The sequence below is a fragment of the Oryza sativa genome, chromosome 2 (assembly GCF_034140825.1).
Source record: "Oryza sativa Japonica Group chromosome 2, ASM3414082v1".
Taxonomy (NCBI): Eukaryota; Viridiplantae; Streptophyta; class Magnoliopsida; order Poales; family Poaceae; genus Oryza; species Oryza sativa.
This window is the reverse complement of record NC_089036.1, coordinates 9801338-9821976: the sequence shown is the minus strand read 5'-3', so window position 1 is coordinate 9821976 and position 20639 is coordinate 9801338. Positions and strand designations below refer to the sequence as shown.

General features: G+C 41.9%; 1 protein-coding gene across 1 annotated transcript; it reads left to right on the top strand.

The window, feature by feature from the left end:
• Positions 1–12616: 12616 nt before the first annotated feature.
• Positions 12617–16338, top strand: LOC4328982 (subtilisin-like protease SBT3.9). The gene is made up of 10 exons (XM_015768552.3): positions 12617–12840; positions 12948–13039; positions 13155–13252; positions 13368–13523; positions 13635–14260; positions 14426–14493; positions 14766–15029; positions 15141–15258; positions 15380–15551; positions 15634–16338. Exons 1-10 carry the CDS (start codon positions 12769–12771, stop codon positions 16182–16184), a joined length of 2217 nt encoding a protein of 738 aa, XP_015624038.1. The 5' UTR covers positions 12617–12768; the 3' UTR covers positions 16185–16338.
• The last annotated feature ends 4301 nt before the right edge of the window (positions 16339–20639 follow it).

The following is a 20639-nucleotide window of genomic DNA, read 5'->3' as shown; positions in this document are numbered from 1 at the left end:
TGTACAACCCGGCCGAAAGATATCTTGATATCTTTAGTCCCGGTTGTTGAGAACAACCGGGAGTAAAGAAAAGATATTTACTTCCGGTTGTTCTCAACAACCGGGACTAAAGATATCTTTAGTCCCGGTTGTTCTCAACAACTGGGAGTAAATATCTTTTCCCGCTATTTCGAAATTCTTTTTAAACCCGGTTAGGGTTAAGAACCGGGACTAAAGATTATAGCACTGCATATGATTTTCGCTTACATATGTGTTTATAAAATAGAAGTTAATGCATTAACATTATTTAAAGTACAAAGATTAATGACAATCACTTCGAAAAATTATTTTTGGCTGTAATAAATTAAGTGGATAAATCGTAATAAGCAAATATAATTAATAAAAAATCCAATAATCATATATACTTAGCATATATATGAATGATATTATTATATTGGTAAAAACTCTAATTAAGATATGTATGTACATACTGCATGATTTAAAATTAATAAAAATTGTAATCATCATATGTACTTAGCGTAGGAATTATATTAAATTAAATGCTAAAAACTCTAATTAACATATGTAAATGCCACATGCATGATTTTAACCTTTTAAAAATTCGAATAGTCATATATAAGTAGCATATGAAAGATAGTAAATTAAATTGTGAAAAACTCTAATATATGAATGATAGTTTTAAAAATATATTAAATTTAATACTTTTAAAAATTCTCCAGTCAATTATAATTAGCATATGAATGATAGTAAATTAAATGTTAAAAACTCTAATTAACATATGAAATTGCCACTTGCGTGATTTAAAACTTTTAAAAATCCTCTAGTCAATTATAATTAGCATATGAATGCTAGTAAATTAAATGTTAAAAACTCTAATTAACATACATATGAAATTGCCACCTGTGTGATTTAAAACTTTTAAAAATTGTAAGTATCACATATAACTAGCATATACATGATTTAAACTTGTTGAAACCTCTAATAATCGTGCGTAATTAACATATGCCATACATCAATTGATTTATATGGATAATCAATACATCCAAAATAGTTTACATCGTGTACACAATAATTACGGCACGTACTTTCTCCTCACTATTGTTCCCTCCTTGTGATCGCTGCGTGAGTAAGGGGTGTCTTCATTTGATAGGAGGATGCTAGGGTCAATCGTCACCGTGAAAGGGGGTTGCCCATCCAACTGATCGTAATCCTCGTCAGTCTTGTCCTCAACTCCAACGATTTTTCTTTTGCCTGGGAGAACCACTTGACGCTTAGGCTCATCAGGCTCTCTGCCCTTCTTTCCTTTGCTAGACATGTCCTTCACGAAAAAGACTTGCGTTACATCATTGGTAAGGACAAAAGGTTCGTCCGAGTATCCAACCTTGTTAAGGTCAACAGTTGTCATCCCACTGTCATCAATCATTACGCCTCCACCAGTCAACCTAACCCATTGGCACCGGAACAGAGGAACCTTGAGAGGACCATAGTCAAGTTCCCATATGTCCTCGATGGCACCGTAATACGTGGCAGTTGTTCCATCGTGTCCCATGGCATCGACACGAACAGCGCTGTTTTGGTTCGTACTCTTCATGTCTTGGGCTCTCGTGTAGAATGTGTACCCATTGATCTCATATCCCTGGAATGTCGCGATCGACCCAGACGGTCCCCTCGCCAGGAAGGCAAGTTGTTGGTTGATCGAGTCGTTACCCATGAGATGTTGTCATAGCCACGCGGGGAAAGTATCAATGTGATGCCGTGTAATCCATGCATCGGACTTACCGATGTTCCTGGCGCGAACTAGAGCCAAGTGCTCCTCGATGTAAGGAGCTACCAATGAAGAGTGTTGCAGAACAGTGAAATGGGCTTTACGGAATAAATTGTTGTCTACCGTCGTTATTGCTTTCCTTTCGAGAGTTCCCTTTCCCCGTAGTCTCCCTTCATGGCGTGATTCAGGTACCCCGATTGGGCGAAGGTCTTCGATAAATTCTATGCAAAATTCGATGACCTCCTCTGTTCCATAACCCTTGGCGATACTTGCCTCTGGACGAGCACGGTTACGAACATACTTCTTCAGAACGCCCATGTACCTCTCGAAAGGAAACATGTTGTGTAGGTACATAGGCCCGAGAATACAGATCTCTTTCACAAGGTGACAAAGCAGATGCGTCATTATATTGAAAAATGAAGGTGGAAATATCAACTCAAAACTGACGAGACATTGCACCACTTCATTCTGAAGGGCTTCTAATCTATCCGGATCGATGACCTTCTGCGAAATTGCGTTAATGAATGCACATAGCTTTGTTATTGTTGCCCGGACATTGTCTGGAAGGATACCCCTTATTACAACTGGTAGCAGTTGTGTCATCAACACGTGACAGTCATGAGACTTTAGGTTTGTGAACTTCTTCTCCTTCGTGCTTATTATTCGCTTGATATTCGTGGAGTATCCAGACGGTACCTTTATGCTCTCCAAGCATTCAAACATACTTTCCTTCTCTGCCTTGCTAAGAGTGTAGCTGGCTGGACTCAAGTAATGGCTTCCTTTCTCCTTTGGTTCCGGGTGAAGGTCGCCGCGTTGTTCCATATGCTTCAGATCATTACGTGCTTCCAGTGTATCTTTCGACTTTCCGTATACACCTAGGAAGCCAAGAAGGTTTACGCAAAGGTTCTTAGTGAGGTGCATCACGTCGATTGCGTGGCGTACGTCCAAGAATTCCCAATATGGTAACTCCCAAAATATAGAGTTCTTTTTCCACATCGCCGCGTGACCATCTTCGCTCTCTATATGCTGGCTTCCAGGCCCCTTTCCGAACACTACTTTAAGATCTTTAACCATAGCAAACACTGTTTTCCCGCTGCGATGTTTAGGCTTCGTACGGTGGTCGGCCTTATGTTCGAAGTGCTTGCCTTTCTTCCGTACCGGGTGGTTTGCTGCAAGGAATCGACGATGACCCATGTATACAACCTTCCTACAGTGCTTAAGATACGCACTTTCTGTTTCATCCATACAGTGAGTGCAAGCCTTGTACCCCTTGTTGGACTGTCCGGATAGGTTGCTAAGTGCAGGCCAATCGTTGATGGTTACGAACAGCAGCGCTCGTAGGTTAAACTCCTCCTGTTTGTCCTCGTCCCACACGGGGACACCTTCCTTCTTCCACAACTGTTTAAGATCTTCGACAAGTGGTCTTAGGTACACGTCGATGTCGTTACCAGGTTGCTTGGGGCCTTGAATAATAATCGGCATCATTATGTACTTCCTCTTCATGCATAGCCAGGGGGGGAGGTTGTAGATACACATCGTAACGGGCCAAGTGCTATGGCCGCTGCTTATCTCTCCAAAAGGATTTATGCCATCCGTACTCAAACCAAACCGTATGTTTCGTGCGTCCTTTTCAAATTCTTTAAATTTTCTGTCAATGTTTCGCCACTGCGAACCATCGGCGGGGTGTCTCAGCATCCCGTCCTGTTGACGCTCTTCAGCGTGCCATTGCAACATTCTAGCATTCCCCTTGTTCCTGAACAAACGCCTTAGCCGTGGTATTATAGGGAAATACCACATCACCTTAGCAGGAATTCTCTTCTTTGTTAGCTGCCCGTCAACTTCTCCTGGATCGTCCCGTCTAATCTTGTATCGTAGTGCTTTGCAAACAGGGCATGCTTCTAGGTTCTCATACTCCTCACCGCGATATAGGATACAATCGTTCGGACATGCGTGAATCTTATGAACTTCCAGTCCTAACGGGCAGACTATCTTCTTAGCCTCGTACGTTGTCTCGGGCAATTTGTTTCCCCCGGAAGAATGTTCTTGACGAGTTTCAATAAATCGCCAAATGCCTTGTCACTAACCCCATTTTTTTGCCTTCCATTGCAACAACTCCAGAGTGGTATCCAACTTTTTGTGCCCCTGCTCGCAACCTGGGTACAACGAAGTTCTGTGGTCCTCCAACATCTTGTTCAATTTATGGGCCTCCTTTTCACTTTCGCAGTCCTCCCTGGCGTCCTGCAACATCTGACCAAGATCATCCGCAACGTCGTTACCATCAGCAGCTATTTCCTCCTCGCCCGTTTGATTTCCTTCAAATCCAACATACTGAGCAAAGTCCGGAATATTGTCGTCTTCCACTTCATCTTCTTCCATTTCAACACCTTGCTCTCCGTGGGATGTCCAACAATTATAGCTTGGCATGAACCCCGACTCAAACAAGTGGAAATGAATAGTCCTGGATGCAGAATACTCCTTCTGATTCTTACACTTATTGCATGGACAACAAATAAAACCCCTTTGCCTGTTAGCTTCGGCCACTCTCAAAAAATAGTGCACGCCGTCAATAAACTCTTTGGACCGCCGGTCAGCGTACATCCATTGCCGATCCATCTACATGAGTCAAAAAAACCGCACACAAATAATTATTCTTACAATAATGACAGTCATACAATAATTATAAGATATCTTTATTCATACAAAAATCATAAAATATTACACCAAATAATTCTTAAAAACTATTTGTAAAGTTTTAAACTAATTTTAATGTGTTTTACTTCTTTTAATTTTCATTTTAGTTTGTTTTCTATTATTTAAGATTAACTTTCACTAGAGTTTTCCTTCTCAACTATTTTATAAAACCTTGTTTAGCAAATGAACTAAATTTCTATATATTCTTTCTTCCCCACACACATTTTCTCTCTCATCAACTTACAACTAAATTTTGGAGACAAAAAAAAGTGTGCAAAACATAGGTGCAAATGTAGTATGACAAAAAAAAACATTGGAGGATGAAGTTGCAAACCTTTTAGGCACCTCCGATTTGTATGTAATCACCAAAATAAATTCAATAGAAATTTTGGCATGACCTCCCCTCTTTTTTGAAGTAATTTTGAAGCTTGCTCGGGCAGCTGGAGGAGGAAGAAGACATATATATATAGGGGTGGGACTTTAGTCCCGGTTGGTAGCACCAACCGGGGCTAAAGATCACCGGGATCATTAGTCCCGGTTGGTATTACCAACCGGGACTAAAGTTAAGATCTTTAGTCCCGGTTGGTAACACCAACCGGGGCTAAAGATCACCGGGATCTTTAGTCCCGGTTGGTAATACCAACCGGGACTAAAGTTAAGATCTTTAGTCCCGGTTGATGTTACCAACCGGGACTAAAGATCCCGGGGGGGCCTGACAGGTCCTGACAGCATTCGAACCGGGACTAAAGATGATCTTTAGTCCCGGTTGGTAACACAAACCGGGACTAAAGATCAAATATGCCCGTTTCCCTTTTGAACCGGGACTAAAGATCATCTTTAGCCCTGGTTTTTATTGCATCCGGGACTATTGTGGAAATCGGCCGACCGACGAAAGATGGTTTCTCCACCAGTGATACCACAACCATGTTTTGTTTAGGGTGATTTTCATATAAATAAGCATCAATATAAGAAAGGAGGAGGAACACAAGACATATTTCAGTATCAAATTCAACTCTCGGGCATGAAAGTAAAGGCTCCACTAAAATCAGCTACGCCAGGTTCAGTGTTGTGTAGTAGAGCAGTGGTTCCTTAGTCCATATGCGCACGAAATAGATTTTGACTAATGAAAAATCACTACAAGAGATCTTATGATAGAATGATAGATGACGCTTCATTTACTTTACAGACATTGAATTTTTCATCACGTTTTGTAATCTGTGATGCTCGCGTGACGAAAATTCATTCGTCACCTATCATGAGTCTCTAATGGCGCTCTATGATGAAACCTTATTTTTTTCGTCATTAATCTAGTGGCGATCCTTCCGTCGTCATAATTTTGTGACGCTCATATTTGTCATTATCTAGCGTAAAAAACATCATAAAATATTTGATGGCCCATTAAAAACATGTATTGAGCACCCTGTTTATGGGCTTAGCCCAATGGCAAGCCCGACTAGATTTTAGCCTAGCCCATCTATGATGTAGCATATTTTCAGCCCAATTCTATTATATCCATTTGCTTTAATATCAAACATTAAATGGGCCAATTTATCTGAAACATTATTCCAATGAAAAAAAATTCCAATGGGCTAAGCCTCAAGCTACAAAATTTCCATGTATAGATCTATTCCAAAGGAATTTCATGTGATTCTTTGTCTGAATTGGCCATTTATGAGAAAAAAGATAGAATATAAATATTAAAAATTCGTACATATATCATTTGTTCCAAAGGAGACCTTAATATGTTTAATCCACATGTCCCGGAGTCCTTGGAAAACTGAGGTCTTACACGAAACTTACTTATCCAATCCATGGAATAAAACAAAGTGGGTGCTAAAGGGGGCAAAATTTGCTACAGGACACTTAAAAGTTTACGCTCTTTGCTACATGACACCCAAAAAAACATGTATTTGCTGTAGGACACCATGAAAACATGGTATTTAGTTACTAGACACTGAACGTATTATTTTATTATATCCAGTGCAAATGGAGAGAGAAATAGAGCGAAAAGTACAAATTTGCCCTTGTGTCCATCGACTTGTATGATAACTCAGCCTGGTTCAAACCAGACCCAGTCCATTCTCACTCTCTCGATATAGTCCATTCTCACTCTCCTAGTGTAGATCTGATTTGAACTAGAACTGATTGGGTTATAAAGAGACATGCCCTATGGGCAAACTTGTCTTTTTTGAAAGTTTCTCTCTCCATTTGGATAAGATATAATAAAATAATGTGTTCAGTGTCTAGCAGCTAATTACCATGTTTCCGTGGTGTCCTGTAACAAATACACGTTCTTTAAGTGCCACTACAAGATAATAGAGCTATTGCCACCAAATTATTACAACAAAAAATAATTCATAGCAATATATTGTACTATTCCAATGATAATTTTTCTGTGGCAAATAATTGTATTTTATTGTAGCAATCTACAATCGTTGTTTTATTTAGTACTTTTTCTGCAATAGAAAATAAGATATTGCCACAAAAAATCTTACTATTGCAAAAAACATGTTCTATCGCCACAATTTTAATTTTTTTTGGCAATATACATAATACATGGTACTTTTCACTATTTTTTGTTGACACGGTAAACAAATTCGTTGCAATAAAAAAATTATTGTCTCATAATTTAACTTAATTTTGTTCATATGGACACGGATTGAGACAAATTTTATATGGAAATTATAGCTCTCGACGAATTTTATAGTTGATAACTTTTTCATTTGAAATCTTTTAGATATTCAAATCTGCGATTCAAATCTCAGTTAGTTAGGCTCAAATGGAACGAAATGCATATTCCAACATAATTGATGCGTAGGTGAGTTGGTAAAGGAGAGCACGCGTGAATGATAGGTCTTGGGTTCGAATCCTAGCCAAGACACGGTATAAAGAAATAAATATAAATAGATAGGATGATAGATTAATATTTGAATTTTTAATTTGGTATGTAGAACTAATGCCACATATGGAGTGGTGGCAATAATTTTTATTACAACGATGTGAAGTGTTGCAATATGATTTTTTGCCACATCCATTCCGTGGCAATATCTAAATTTATTACCACTAAATAAAAATCGTTACAATAACCTATTACTACGCTATTTATTACCACAGCTAGCAACGATTTTAAAACTGTGGCAACATGTATCTATTGCCACAATTTTAGTATTGACGCCACATTTTTTTCTAGCAACAAATGATTTTTCTGACACTGAAATTTGCTATTTTTAGTGTTACATAGCAAATTTTGCCGCTAAAGAATCTATGCCCAGTAGCGGAAACAGGGATAGGACATCCAGGGCTAATGCCCTACTCCTGAACCTAAATATCCATTAAAATTTACATTTTAAAACCTGAAATAAAGGTAAATTATGTAAATTATACTCCCTCCATTTCATTTTGATCATCACCTAAGAGCATGTACAATGGCAGGCTATAAGACAGCTATAAACATATTTTAAAGAGATAAATGAAGAGAGAAGAGCAGGGGGCTATAGATCTGTAGCCAGCTGCAGAACGGACTCCAAGATATAATGTGAGTATAACAGGTGGGACCAGGTATTAATATTATACAATAGTAAGCAAATATTGTATGAATTGGCTATTACATTGGCTATAAATGATATGGAGTTAGTAGTTGGCTATACTATTAAACTTGCTCTAAGCAAAGAGCGCGGAGACCAAGGACAATAAAACATTCATCATTCTATAATTAATTATCATCGGTTAAGGTGCTACGTTGCTTTGTGTTCTAAGGATTACATCAAGTTTTAAATATTACATGTAGTTAGACCAATAGAAATTAATCTTGGTTAGTTGCATGCAGTGCATTCAATTATGCTCACTTATTCTTGGCACAAATAAATAAAGATGCAATTGTTAGAGGATATACTTGGCACAAATAAACAAAGATGCAATTGTTAGAGGATGATTAATTATTTTGGGAAGACCTTAAAAATGTTATGTGATGATTAATTAAACTGTGATAGAGGGAGGAGTACTAGGTTAACTCTAGACTTGAGAAAATTCTGGCTACGCCACTGTCTATGCCTACACCATCAATCCTGTTATCTTGTCCCCCAGAAATTTCTTCCTAATTGCCATCTACCAGTCATCCTCGTCTTTAATTTACATCCATGCTGAGAAGTTTCCTGTATAGACATATCGCTAGCTGATCATCCCCTTCCCCATCACATTGAAGTTGATTCGATCATTAGATCTGAACTGTATTAGGGCATGTATGTAGGTAGAGTCTAATATAAGCTCTCTATATTAATAAATATTACTAGAGACTATCCTCCTACAATAGTAGAGACAATAATATTTCTAAATAATTAATGCACTAAATATTTTTTATTATACTTATTTCCTTTTTTACACCCTCATACAACAAACTTTTCGTGAATAAATGCTAAGAGTCGACTCTGAGCCGTTATCATGCGTAGCGACGATGTTTCTCATTCATTTCCTCTCATTCTTCCACGCCACTAAATTTACTTGCATGACAACGAAGAGAGCATGTTATTAGACTCTGAGCCATTATCATGCGTAGCAACGATGTTTCTCATTCATTTCCTCCCATTCTTCCACGCCACTAAATTTACTTGCATGACAACGAAGAGAGCCCGTTATTAGACACCATTGTACATGCCCTTATTACGCGTCTCCCGCTACAAGCATTGCATGACCTAGATTAGGTAAAGTGGACGTAACTCGATCAAGTGGTTAGGTTTGTCGCGGTGAAACTAGTTTATTTGGGTTTAAATTCTAGACTTGATGATACGGGTGCTCTGTATTAATAGCTAATTATTCTTTTAATGATAGGTGACGTATCTATCGATCAATAGCGAGGCAGTCACGGTGACTTCGTTAATTTTAAGATATGCAAACCCAGTCTTCCAGAGATGCTTATAGAGATAGGGTGTGTATTTATAGACATGACTTTGATATGTCACTCTAGTCTTTCAGAAATATTTGCAATAGCATGTGTATTTATAGGGATGATTGTGCACGTATTCTACGTCTTTGCTGTGTTTTTTTAAAAGAAAAACATGACCTAGATTAGAGGGTATTGAGCTATCACGGAATTTGGGAAATAAAAACACCGGGAATCTATCTATTATATTATTAAAGGAAAAAAAAGAGCCTCTACGTTCACTCTCATGGCCTAAAAATTCTCACATTAATCGGAGAAAAAGAAAAGACAGAGTCCATATAGAAATACAATTTAGAAATAGCTGAAATTCGGAATTAAAAAATAAGGAATATTAGAAGAGGAGACTAGAGTCCATATAGAAATACAATTTAGAAATAGTTGAATTTCGGAATTAAAAAATAAGGAATATTAGAAGAGGAGACTAGAGTCCATATAGAAATATAATTAGGAAATAACTGAAATTCGAAATTAAAAATAAGGAATATTAGAAGTAGAGTATAGAGTCCATATAGAAATACAATTAGGAACTAACTGAAATTTCGGAATTAAAAAAAAGGAATATTAGAAGTAGAGTATAGAGTCCATATAGGAATTTAAAACTAACTAAAATTTGGAATAAACATAATAAAATTAAAAGTAGAGGTTAGAGTCCGTATAAAATACAATTTACAAATAACTAAAATTTAAAATTAAGAAAAACATGGGAAGAAGAGTTTAAAGTCAACATAGGAATACAATTTACAAATAACTGAATTTTGAAATTAAAAATTAAAGAATATTGAAAGATAAGTTTAGAGTCCACATAGAAATACAATTAGAAATAATAAAAAATCAGAAATAAAAATAAATAATATTGGAAGAAGAACATAAAGTCTATATAGAAATACAATTTACAGAAAATTCGGAATTAAAAAAAAGAAATATTAAAAGACGAGTCTAGAGTCCATATAAGAATAAATATAATTTACAAATAACTAAAATTTGATATTAAAAATAATTAATAACTAACAGGTATATAAAATACAATATGAATATTACACATTAGTAGTTTTGCAAAGTTATTGCAAAATTTAAAATTATGTTGTCATTTTAATATATTTGAATAATATAATGAGAAAACATATATGCTATTATATGAGAGAAAATATAATGATGCTAGCCACGCAATCTGCGCGGGCCACCATGCTGGTTATCTTTATCGGCGACACTTTCGTGTTCAATTTATAGCAACTAGCAACTATCAGGTCTATCCGTATTTAAATCGGTTTTATCTACAATTTTTACCTGTCCTGGTCACGCTGGTTCTATCCGATTGAGTTCCTATTGATCATTCTTTTTTTCAACATCAGCGTTGGGTCCGCATCGGCGGCGAGTAAACTAGAGCCCATATAGCTTCCGGTATTTTTTTTATCCTTTTTTCGCTGTTTTCTTATCAAACGCTATCGGTTTATTTTTCTTCTGTTTTTCTCGTATTTCGCCTTTTTTTTATCTCGTCCGATCCATCACACGTACACCCCGCCACCGCCGAGACATACCCTAGCTAGCGCTGGCTATCGAGTGGATTGAGACTCGATTTTTGGAAAAATCGGAAAGAGTAGATCGAGTGAATTTGAGAGATTTGATTTTTTGGAAAAAAAAAGGGAAAGAGGAGGTCGAGTGGATTTGAGAACGGAAATAGCAAATCGAATGGATTAACTAATTTTGGGAGATTTAGACGGATGCCCACGCCGGCCGGCCACCCCTCCGGCACCGTCATCGACACCCTCGACATGGATTGCCTCACCCCTGACGCTAGCTTCATCAGCCCCCCCGCGAACCTGCCTGCCGCCACCCCCGGCGGCCTCGGCAACCCCGACGGGTGCTGCTGCGCCGCCCTGCCATCCACCGGTGACTGGTGCTCGTTACGGCGATGCCATCCTAGAACACGCAATGCCACCGGAAGTCGAGGACGAGGATGAGGCCGGCCGTCACGATAGGCGAATATCCTGCACCGGAAGTCGCCGTCCCCGTCGAACCACAGTGAGAAGCGCGCGGTCGTGGGGATACGGTCAGGGTGATCCATGGTGGTGATAAATGAGAAGTTCACACTGTGGTTGTGGAAGAAGCCGAGATGGGAGAAAGAAGGAAGAAAACGGAAAATAAAGTAAATGGATGGAAAATGTGACGATAATGGCATGGTTTTAATTTTGTAAAATTTTAATGACATGGCTATGAATAGACGAATTGTAATGATATTTTTCTGTATACGCAAATTGAAATGGTATGATCCAATTAACCTTATTATATATGTTTGAGCAAAGGATTTAAAATATCTTCATGAGTAAAGTCCATCACCGGTCCCTAAACTTGCAAATCGACCGTTCAGGTTCTCAAACTTGTTTGACTATGTCATCCCGATCTCTAAACTTGCAGATCATACGTTTAGATCATCCAACTTGTTCAGTTGTGTCACCCCGGTCCCTAAACAGGACGGTCTAAAAACTTTATATCAAAAAATAATTCATAACTTTTTCATGTGAACTCTAATGAACACAAACTTTATATCAAAATTTTAGCCCTCGACGCGACCTACAACTTTGTAGTTGAAAAGTTTTTGAATTAAAACTGTTTAGGGTCCCAAAATATTGTTGCATGTTTATAGATTTTGAAATTTTAATTTTAAAATTACATTTTGGGAAAAAATGATTTAAAATAAAAAAAATCAACTACAACTATTGTAGATCGCGTCGAGGGCTACAAGTTTGATATAAAGTTTGTCTCCATTAAAGTTCACATGAAAATGTTATGAATTATTTTTAAATATAAAGTTTTTAGACCGTCCTATTTGACCCAGATGATATTCAAATCCAAGTTTAAAAACCGGGGTGACATAACTGAACAAGTTGGAGGACCTAAACGAGTGATCTGCAAGTTTAGGGACCGGGATGACACAGTAAAACAAGTTTGAAGACCTGAATGATCGATTTGCGAGTTTAGAGACTGGGATGACACAACGGCACAAGTTTAGAAACCGGTGATGGACTTTACTCTATCTTCATTTCCGCACAACGTTGACTGGGTCATTACATCATTTTCCGTAAGTATGTTTAAGCATGTGAACAAATCAGATGTGGACTTGATTTAGTCTTTTAATTTGTTACTTAAACGCGTACTCTCATACAATTAATGTATGCTGGATTTAGTCTTTTTGGTACTTAAACGCGTACTGTCATACAATGTGGACTGGATTTAGTCTTTTTGCAAACATCAGAAGGATGTTTCTTTAAAACTATTCTTGCACCCGAATGGTTGTTGGCGGCCGGGCTGCTATTTATACATGCATACTAGCTAGATCACCGAACACAAAACCACAAGAACAAACTTCTTGAAATTCAACATGGATTCGAGATCAGCTTTGCTACTACTTGTTCTGCTAGTTTCCCCCTTTTTCACCAATGCATCGAGCAGAGTAAGATGCTTCCTTCTTTCAGGAAAAATGTAATTTAATTTGCCTAGATTTTTCCTCAGGAAAGTTACTGATACTGATTCATGAAACCTTTTACATCGAAATTTCAGCTCTACATCGTGTACATGGGGGAGAAGAAGCATGATGATCCGTCTGTTGTCACGGCATCGCATCATGACACGCTTACTTCTGTTCTTGGGAGGTACAAGGAGTTCAAGTCCTAACTTCTTATAAATTTTACCGAGCACGGCAAGCGATAGAACTGGTTGCTCATGTTTAATTTTGTGGTTTTTTTGTCAATATATGCAACATAACAGTAAGGATGGCGCCATGAAGTCTATAGTGTACAGTTACAAACATGGGTTCTCTGGATTTGCAGCGATGCTCACCGAATCCCAAGCTGAGGAACTTGCAAGTTAGTAATCATCAAAGCTACAAATTATAATATTGGCACTAGCATGTTGTGTCAGTGCTACTATTTGCTTGCATGATTATTAATTAACAAACTTAATTATGAATTCCTGGTGCAGGATTACCTGAAGTCATCAGCGTGAAGCCTAACACTTACCATCAAGCACAAACGACTCGAAGCTGGGATTTTCTCGGCCTTAACTACAACGAACAATCAGGTCTTCTAAAGAAAGCAAAGAACGGTGAAGATGTCATTGTCGGTGTCATCGATTCAGGTATATAAAACTACAGTACAATACGCTATATATATATATATTCTAAACCAAAATCACTTGCATTAATATAAGTAGAATTCCAGTAGTTAAAGCTTTGACGAAACGTAACAGGTATATGGCCCGAATCACGAAGCTTCGATGACAATGGCTACAGTCCCGTGCCAGCACGATGGAAGGGCAAGTGCCAGACCGGCGCGGCGTTCAACGCCACCACGGGTTGCAACAGGAAGATCATCGGCGTACGATGGTACTCGGGCGGCATTCCCGACGAGAACCTGAAGGGCGAGTACATGTCGGCGAGGGACCTCGGCGGCCACGGCACGCACGTCGCCTCGACGATCGTCGGCGGGCAGGTACGGAACGTGAGCCACAGACAGGGCGGCGCCCTGGCTGCCGGCACGGCGCGCGGTGGGGCGCCGCGCGCGCGGGTCGCGGTCTACAAGGTGTGCTGGGGCCTGCGCGCCCAGTGTGGCGGAGCCGCGATCCTCGCCGCCATCGACGACGCCATGAACGACGGCGTGGATGTGCTGTCCCTGTCGATAGGAGGCGCGGGCGAGCATTACGAGACGCTCCACGCCGTGGCGAGAGGGATCCCCGTCGTGTTCGGTGGCGGGAACGACGGCCCCACGCCGCAGATCGTGAGGAACACCGTGCCGTGGGTCATCACGGTGGCCGCCTCCACGATCGACAGGGCCTTCCCCACGGTGATATCGCTCGGGAACAACAAGAAATTTGTGGTAATTAAGTAACCATGCTATTTCGTCAATAACTTGCAAGTTATATGGACTATGAATTGCATGACGATTGCTATATGGACTATGAATGTTTTACTGCACAGCTACACTGATGTACTCCTATAGCTTGATGTGGGTTATTTAACCTTTGTATATATTTGCTTGCAGGGGCAATCTCTTTACTACAATGCAACAGCAAGCAGCACCAAATTTCAAATGCTTGTTGATGGATCAAGGTAACAAAACCAATAGTGATCATGTTCAAGTTTGTTAAAATCATGATCCTGAATCGGAATCGAATACATAAAAATCGTAAATTCTACCTGTATAAAATCATAGAATCATACCTCTTAATTAGGATGGTAAAGTGCGCAAAATGGTATGGCAGAATCGAGATTTAATTTAACAACCTTGATCATGCTAAGCTAGTATCATTAGTCATCACATTTGATAGATCGATCACTCTGCTTTCTTTAGATCCTGATTATGAATGGATTGCCGTGTGCAGCTGCGACACGCAGACGTTGGCGTCGATCAACATCACCAGCAAGGTCGTGCTGTGCTCGCCGCCGTCGCTGATGCCACCTCGGCTGTCGCTGGGCGACATCATCGGCCGTGTCATCAAGGCAGGCGCCAATGGCCTCATCTTCGTGCAGTACTCCGTCAGCAACGCCCTTGATTTTCTGAATGCCTGCAGCCGCGCCAGCGTGCCATGTGTACTGGTGGACTACGAGATCACACGCAGGATCGAGTCATACATGACCAGCACAAGGTGAGCTCGAACTCTTGATACCATCCCATTAACATCTACTCTCCAATACGCAAAACCAGCTTGAGTACTGTACATGAATGATCTTTTGATGTTTCTTCTCTCATTTTTCAGCACGCCCATGGTGAAGGTGTCGTCGGCCATGACGGTGGTCGGGAGTGGGGTGCTCTCACCAAGGATCGCTGCATTCTCGTCAAGAGGACCGAGCTCCTTGTTTCCCGGAATACTGAAGGTGACATGTTGATCTTTGATGTTCTACAAACAATGAAAATACCTTATATTACTGTGTAGTTGTGACGATGGCGTCAGGTTTTTTGAACGTCTCAAAACTAACCTGTTTGTCGGTTCAACAGCCTGATATTGCTGCGCCGGGAGTCAGTATCCTCGCAGCTGTGGGTGATTCGTACGAGCTCAAGTCTGGGACGTCCATGGCGTGCCCGCATGTATCAGCAGTGGTGGCGTTGCTCAAGATGGTTCACCCGGACTGGTCGCCTGCCATGATCAAGTCCGCCATCGTCACTACTGGTACTTAGATTAATCTGTTTCCAATAATTCGTTGCTTTTAGCTTAGTTAGGACTAACCAGTATACATCTCTCTTGATTGCAGCTTCGGTGACAGATCGTTTTGGCATGCCAATCCAAGCTGAGGCAGTGCCAAGGAAAGTGGCTGACCCATTCGACTTCGGTGGTGGCCACATCGAACCGAATAAAGCCATTGACCCTGGCCTAGTATATGACATTGATCCAAGCCACTACACTAAGTTCTTCAACTGCACCCTTCCTGAAGCTGAGGATGACTGCGAGTCCTACATGGAGCAAATCTATCAGCTCAACCTCCCGTCAATTGCAGTGCCAAACCTAAAGGACTCTGTCACGGTTTGGCGGACTGTCACCAATGTTGGAGAAGCAGAAGCAACTTACCATGCAGCGCTTGAGGCACCGGTTGGTATGACTATGTCAGTGGAACCTTCGGTGATCACATTCACTAGGGGTGGTAGTAGAAGTGTAACATTTAAGGTGACATTCACAACAACACAGAGAGTACAAGGTGGCTACACGTTTGGGAGTTTGACATGGCTAGATGGTAACACACACTCTGTGAGAATTCCGATTGCAGTTCGCACCATAATCCAGGACTTTGTTGCTGATACTTCATAAACTTTTAGCTAGAGATAGTAAATATCTTCATGCAAAGTTGGGTTGTACATTTTTTTACAGAAGTCAATGTGATCCATGTCAATCTGGTGCAATACTAGAATTGTAAGACTGAAGTTCAAATTGGTATTGCATTTCTTTGTCCATGGTTATATAAACCCGACTTTTCCTCTCCCCTAGTAAACCCTAACTACCGCCGTGCTTTTCAACCTCGCCGCCGCCGGAGCGGGTCGCCGGTGTGCGGGCCAGCTGGGATGGCGGCGGCGAGGCTTCCTCCTCTATTCTTCCTAGGGTTGGGGTGGCGCTATGGGTCTATTTTCGATCTGGCGAACGTCGCTATGGTGGCGGCGCCGATGGTGGTGGCGGCGGGGCCTGTTTGCGCCGGGAGGTGGCGGCGGTGCCCGGTGGCGGGGACGCCCTGGTGGCCGGCTAGGCGGTGGCGGTGAAGCTCTGGCGAATAGCGCGGTGGTAGAAGCGCCGATGGTGGTTGCGGCAAGTGCCCGTTGGTGGTCTGCCGGCGCGATGGTGGTGAGGGCGCTGGTGGTGCTGAGGCAGCTGATAGTGGAGGTGGCACTCCGGTGATGTGCGGTCGTGGTTGCTGAGGTGGCTAGAACGTACAGGAGGCGTCGGTCGTGCTTGGTGGGCGGTGGTGGCGTTGGAAGGTGACAGAGGCTAGTCCTCCACCCCTTACTCTGCCACTGGCGGCCAGCATGGCGTTGGTGGTCGATGGTTGTGGTTTGGCCACGACTGTTTGTGACGACGGCAACGAAGGTTTTCGATGGCAGCGTCCTAGGGACAGCGGCGATTTGGCGAGCTCCGACGCCCCGTTCTGTGCTCGCTTGAGCTAATGGTGCGATGGTCGTCGACATGCTTGATGCAGATAAGGATGATGGCAACGGAGGCTCTTGGCGGCAGCGTCCTAGAGACAGCAACTGCCACGTGGCGTCAGTGTCAAGGTCTGCTTGCGGATATGTGTGAATAGTAATGGAGCATCTCCGGCAAGCTGATGGCAGTAAAGGCAAGGTGCATGTCATGCTAGATGGCTCAATGGTACTCTAGGAGCTGCGTGAGTTCAATGGTGTGCGGAAGACGGTGGTAGCGCGGCAAGGCGGTTTCATGGTGCAATATGGGCGTTCGAAATGTGGCATCGACGTAAGGGGTTTTGGACGGCAACAGAGGAGAGCAGGTATAGCAGTTGGCAGCATATGGTGGTTGAGTTATGTAGAGACAGAGATGGTGCGGCGACGGGTAGCATGGACTAGTTCTGTTTCTCCTCTTCCCCCTACTCGCACTTGGTTGGATAGATTAAGTCCTTGAAGAAGGTTGAAGCTAAGTCTTCTAGCTTTTATTTTTTGTGTTTGTGTGTGTTTTTCTGTGTGAGATTTAGAGTAAGAACTCATGTAATATTTTGGCTGTGTATATCCTTTGTAGATATAAAGGCCGGATTAATGAAAAATCCACTATCTAAAAAATAATCTAGCTGTGGTTGTCCTTTTTGAACATATGAGCAATTTTATAGTTCTTAATCTATTGTAAATTTGGTACCTCTTGGTACCTAAGTACTAGGAGGTACTAAATTTTACAATAAAATTTTGGTACCTCATGGTACCTCCTCAAGGACCGTAAAATTGCTCTTGAACAGATAGTCATGAATCATGGATGAAATTTTCTAAACCTTTTATAGACTGTCGGTGTATGTATCAGCAATAATAAATGGGGACTACGTACGAGATCTAAAAGCAAAGGATGCATGGCGACAAATGTTTAGACATGTTCAGACCCTCTCGATGAGAGATAATACTCTACAGTTTTTGGTCGATTGTACCTACCTGGTGTATTGATCTGTTGATCTGATCTTGTGCTGGAACCAGTCCAACTAGATTCAAGTCTTAGACTAGACACGGGTGCTCGTATTTACGGCAAATTATTATTTCAGTGACAGGCGATGTACCCATTGACAACGAGGCACCCATAGTGACTTTGTTAATATCAAGATATGCCGACCCAATCTTCCGAAGTGCTCATAGGGGTGTACCCGTCAACAACGAGATACCCATGGTGACTTCGCTAATTTCAAGATATACCGATCCAGTCTTCCGGAGATGCTCGTAGGGATCGGGTGTGGTGTATGTGTTCATAAGGGTGAGTGTGCGCGTATTGTGATCAATTGGATTTGTATTGTTTTTCATAAAAGAAACCACAAATGCAACAAACTCCTTCCCCCGCAAAAAAGAAAACCACATTGTCGAGTCCAAATTATAATGAGCTTGTATCGAAAATGAATGGATTTTTAAAATTTCTTCTGCATGTTTTTTTTCCCAAAAACTTCTAACTTGTTCACGGTTAGTTTGCATGGAGATTTGTGCCGTGTGGGGTGAGGGAAAAAAATAGGGAGTGTCCATATGTCATTTGATAGAAAACATCTCTTAAAATTGTGCGAATTTTGGACTTTCCGATTGCATTAAGATTAGTGCTAGGCAAACTAACCCTAAAATCCCCTTCCTTTCTCCTCCTCCTCCTCCTCCCGACATCCCCTCACACCGTTGCCCTGTCACGAGCACCTGATCCATGCCGACGAGGCCACTTCCGCCACCTCCTATGCCCCATGTGGCACTGCCCGGCCTCACCAGCTGGGCGAAATGGGTGAACGGCGCCGGCGAGATTCCCTCCCCTCCCCCTCAGCGGCCGGCTATCCGCCCCTCCCCTTCCCCGTCTCTGTCACGCCTCGAACTAGTACCGACCGGAACTAGCCCGCGACGCTCCAAATTGACCTGTTAATCGATACCAGTCCCAGGAAACAGTGCTGGTATCACAGGGAGACAGAATATCACAGCAACAGAGGTCTCTTTATTATAGAGTAGAAGTACAGTCATGTTGGGCTGCGGACAGATCCCGAGCTCACAACTGCATTATAAAAGGAAAGCGGAAGCCAGGACTTGGACCAATCATCACAGGCGCGACTTGGGAACCAGGCCGAAACGCTAAAACTCATCGTAACCAGCTTGCTCCTGGAAGAACTCCTCATCAGCAGGATCCGCTTCATCTTCGTCAGCAACTGGGGGGATATTTATATAGAGCAAGGGTGAGTATGGGAGTACTCAGCAAGCCAGGGGAAATAAGTGTTTAATGCAGGCTTCAAGGAAAGGCTGTTGTTTTTGTAATTGATTTTATTTGAACTCTTTTTCTAAAACAACTGGGTGAGTGCTTCTCAAACGACACGGATGAGACAGTGCGTCTCGTCCGGTCGGAGTATGTGCAATGCATCAGTCTTTAGGATTGCAGCAAGGTTGGCACCCGGCCAACAGCTTTTCAAACGGCCACCCGGGCCAACAACTTTTCAAACGGCCACCCGGGCCTAGCTGATCCCATCAGCTGCAGATTTTTCAAACATCGAACCCCTTTTCACAACAGCAATTTCACAAGCAGTAGTCAAACAAAACTACGCTAGGAATCACCTCACATCCGCCCATGACCGTGGGCACGGCTGTTCGAACAGTTTGTTAACCTCTGCAGAGGGGGTACACTTTACCCACACGACATTACTAACCCGGATCACCCAGCCCGTGGGGATCAGCCACGTCGGGAGACCTCCAAGCTTTCATGACAAGGCATTTCGAAAGCCGATACAGGTTTACCATATGCCGACGAGAGGGGTCCCAGACCAACAACAGGTTAGGTCCCAGACCATACTGTGCCAGGAAGCCCAGGGGTCCTCCCCGACACCACCCCGGCGAATCCACATGTCTCTCGGCATCAAGGCTCCCCTGATAAGCTAGTTACTCAGCCAGGGGTGTCCCATTCCACCCATGTGGTCGTACTGGTCTTATGTTCGGATGAAATTCCAAGGAAACGGTCCTTAAGTGCAAGAGCGGGAAACCGTACACCCGGTACGTTCCCCGGTCCGCGGTTTTGGAAGTTCATTTAGTTCGCAGGCACCGACCCAGGTGTCGGGTTTTCCAAGTCTTTTGTAAAACTCCAGTTTTACCCAAGTTGTTACTCAGATTTTAAGTTTGAAGGCGACCGTCGATACTTGCACAGAGTGTACGAGTATCGAGGCGCAACTGGGTGGTTACAAGGGGACATGGTATAGCAATTAACAAAGGAAGGATCAAATGCGACAAATTAGGTAGATCCGCCAATCTGCCTTGCAGACGGGACAAACAGATTAAGTGCGACCCTATCAATGCATAATATTTTGCAAGCAATATAATTAAATTTCAAATATAGGCTCAAGATGTTCAAAGGTGGCTTGCCTTGCTCGAGATCTGGAGCTTGATCCTCGAAATCCTCGCACTGCGGGTCTTCGGGCTCCGAAACTACACGCAAAACGGGACAACTCAACAAACGGCGGAAATAAAGCCCTATTAATGACCTCTAAGCGTGCCATTAGATAGATCTCGAGATTTGAGGAATTTTGGAAGTTGAACGGAGCCAAACGGATTTACGGTTGGGAAGATA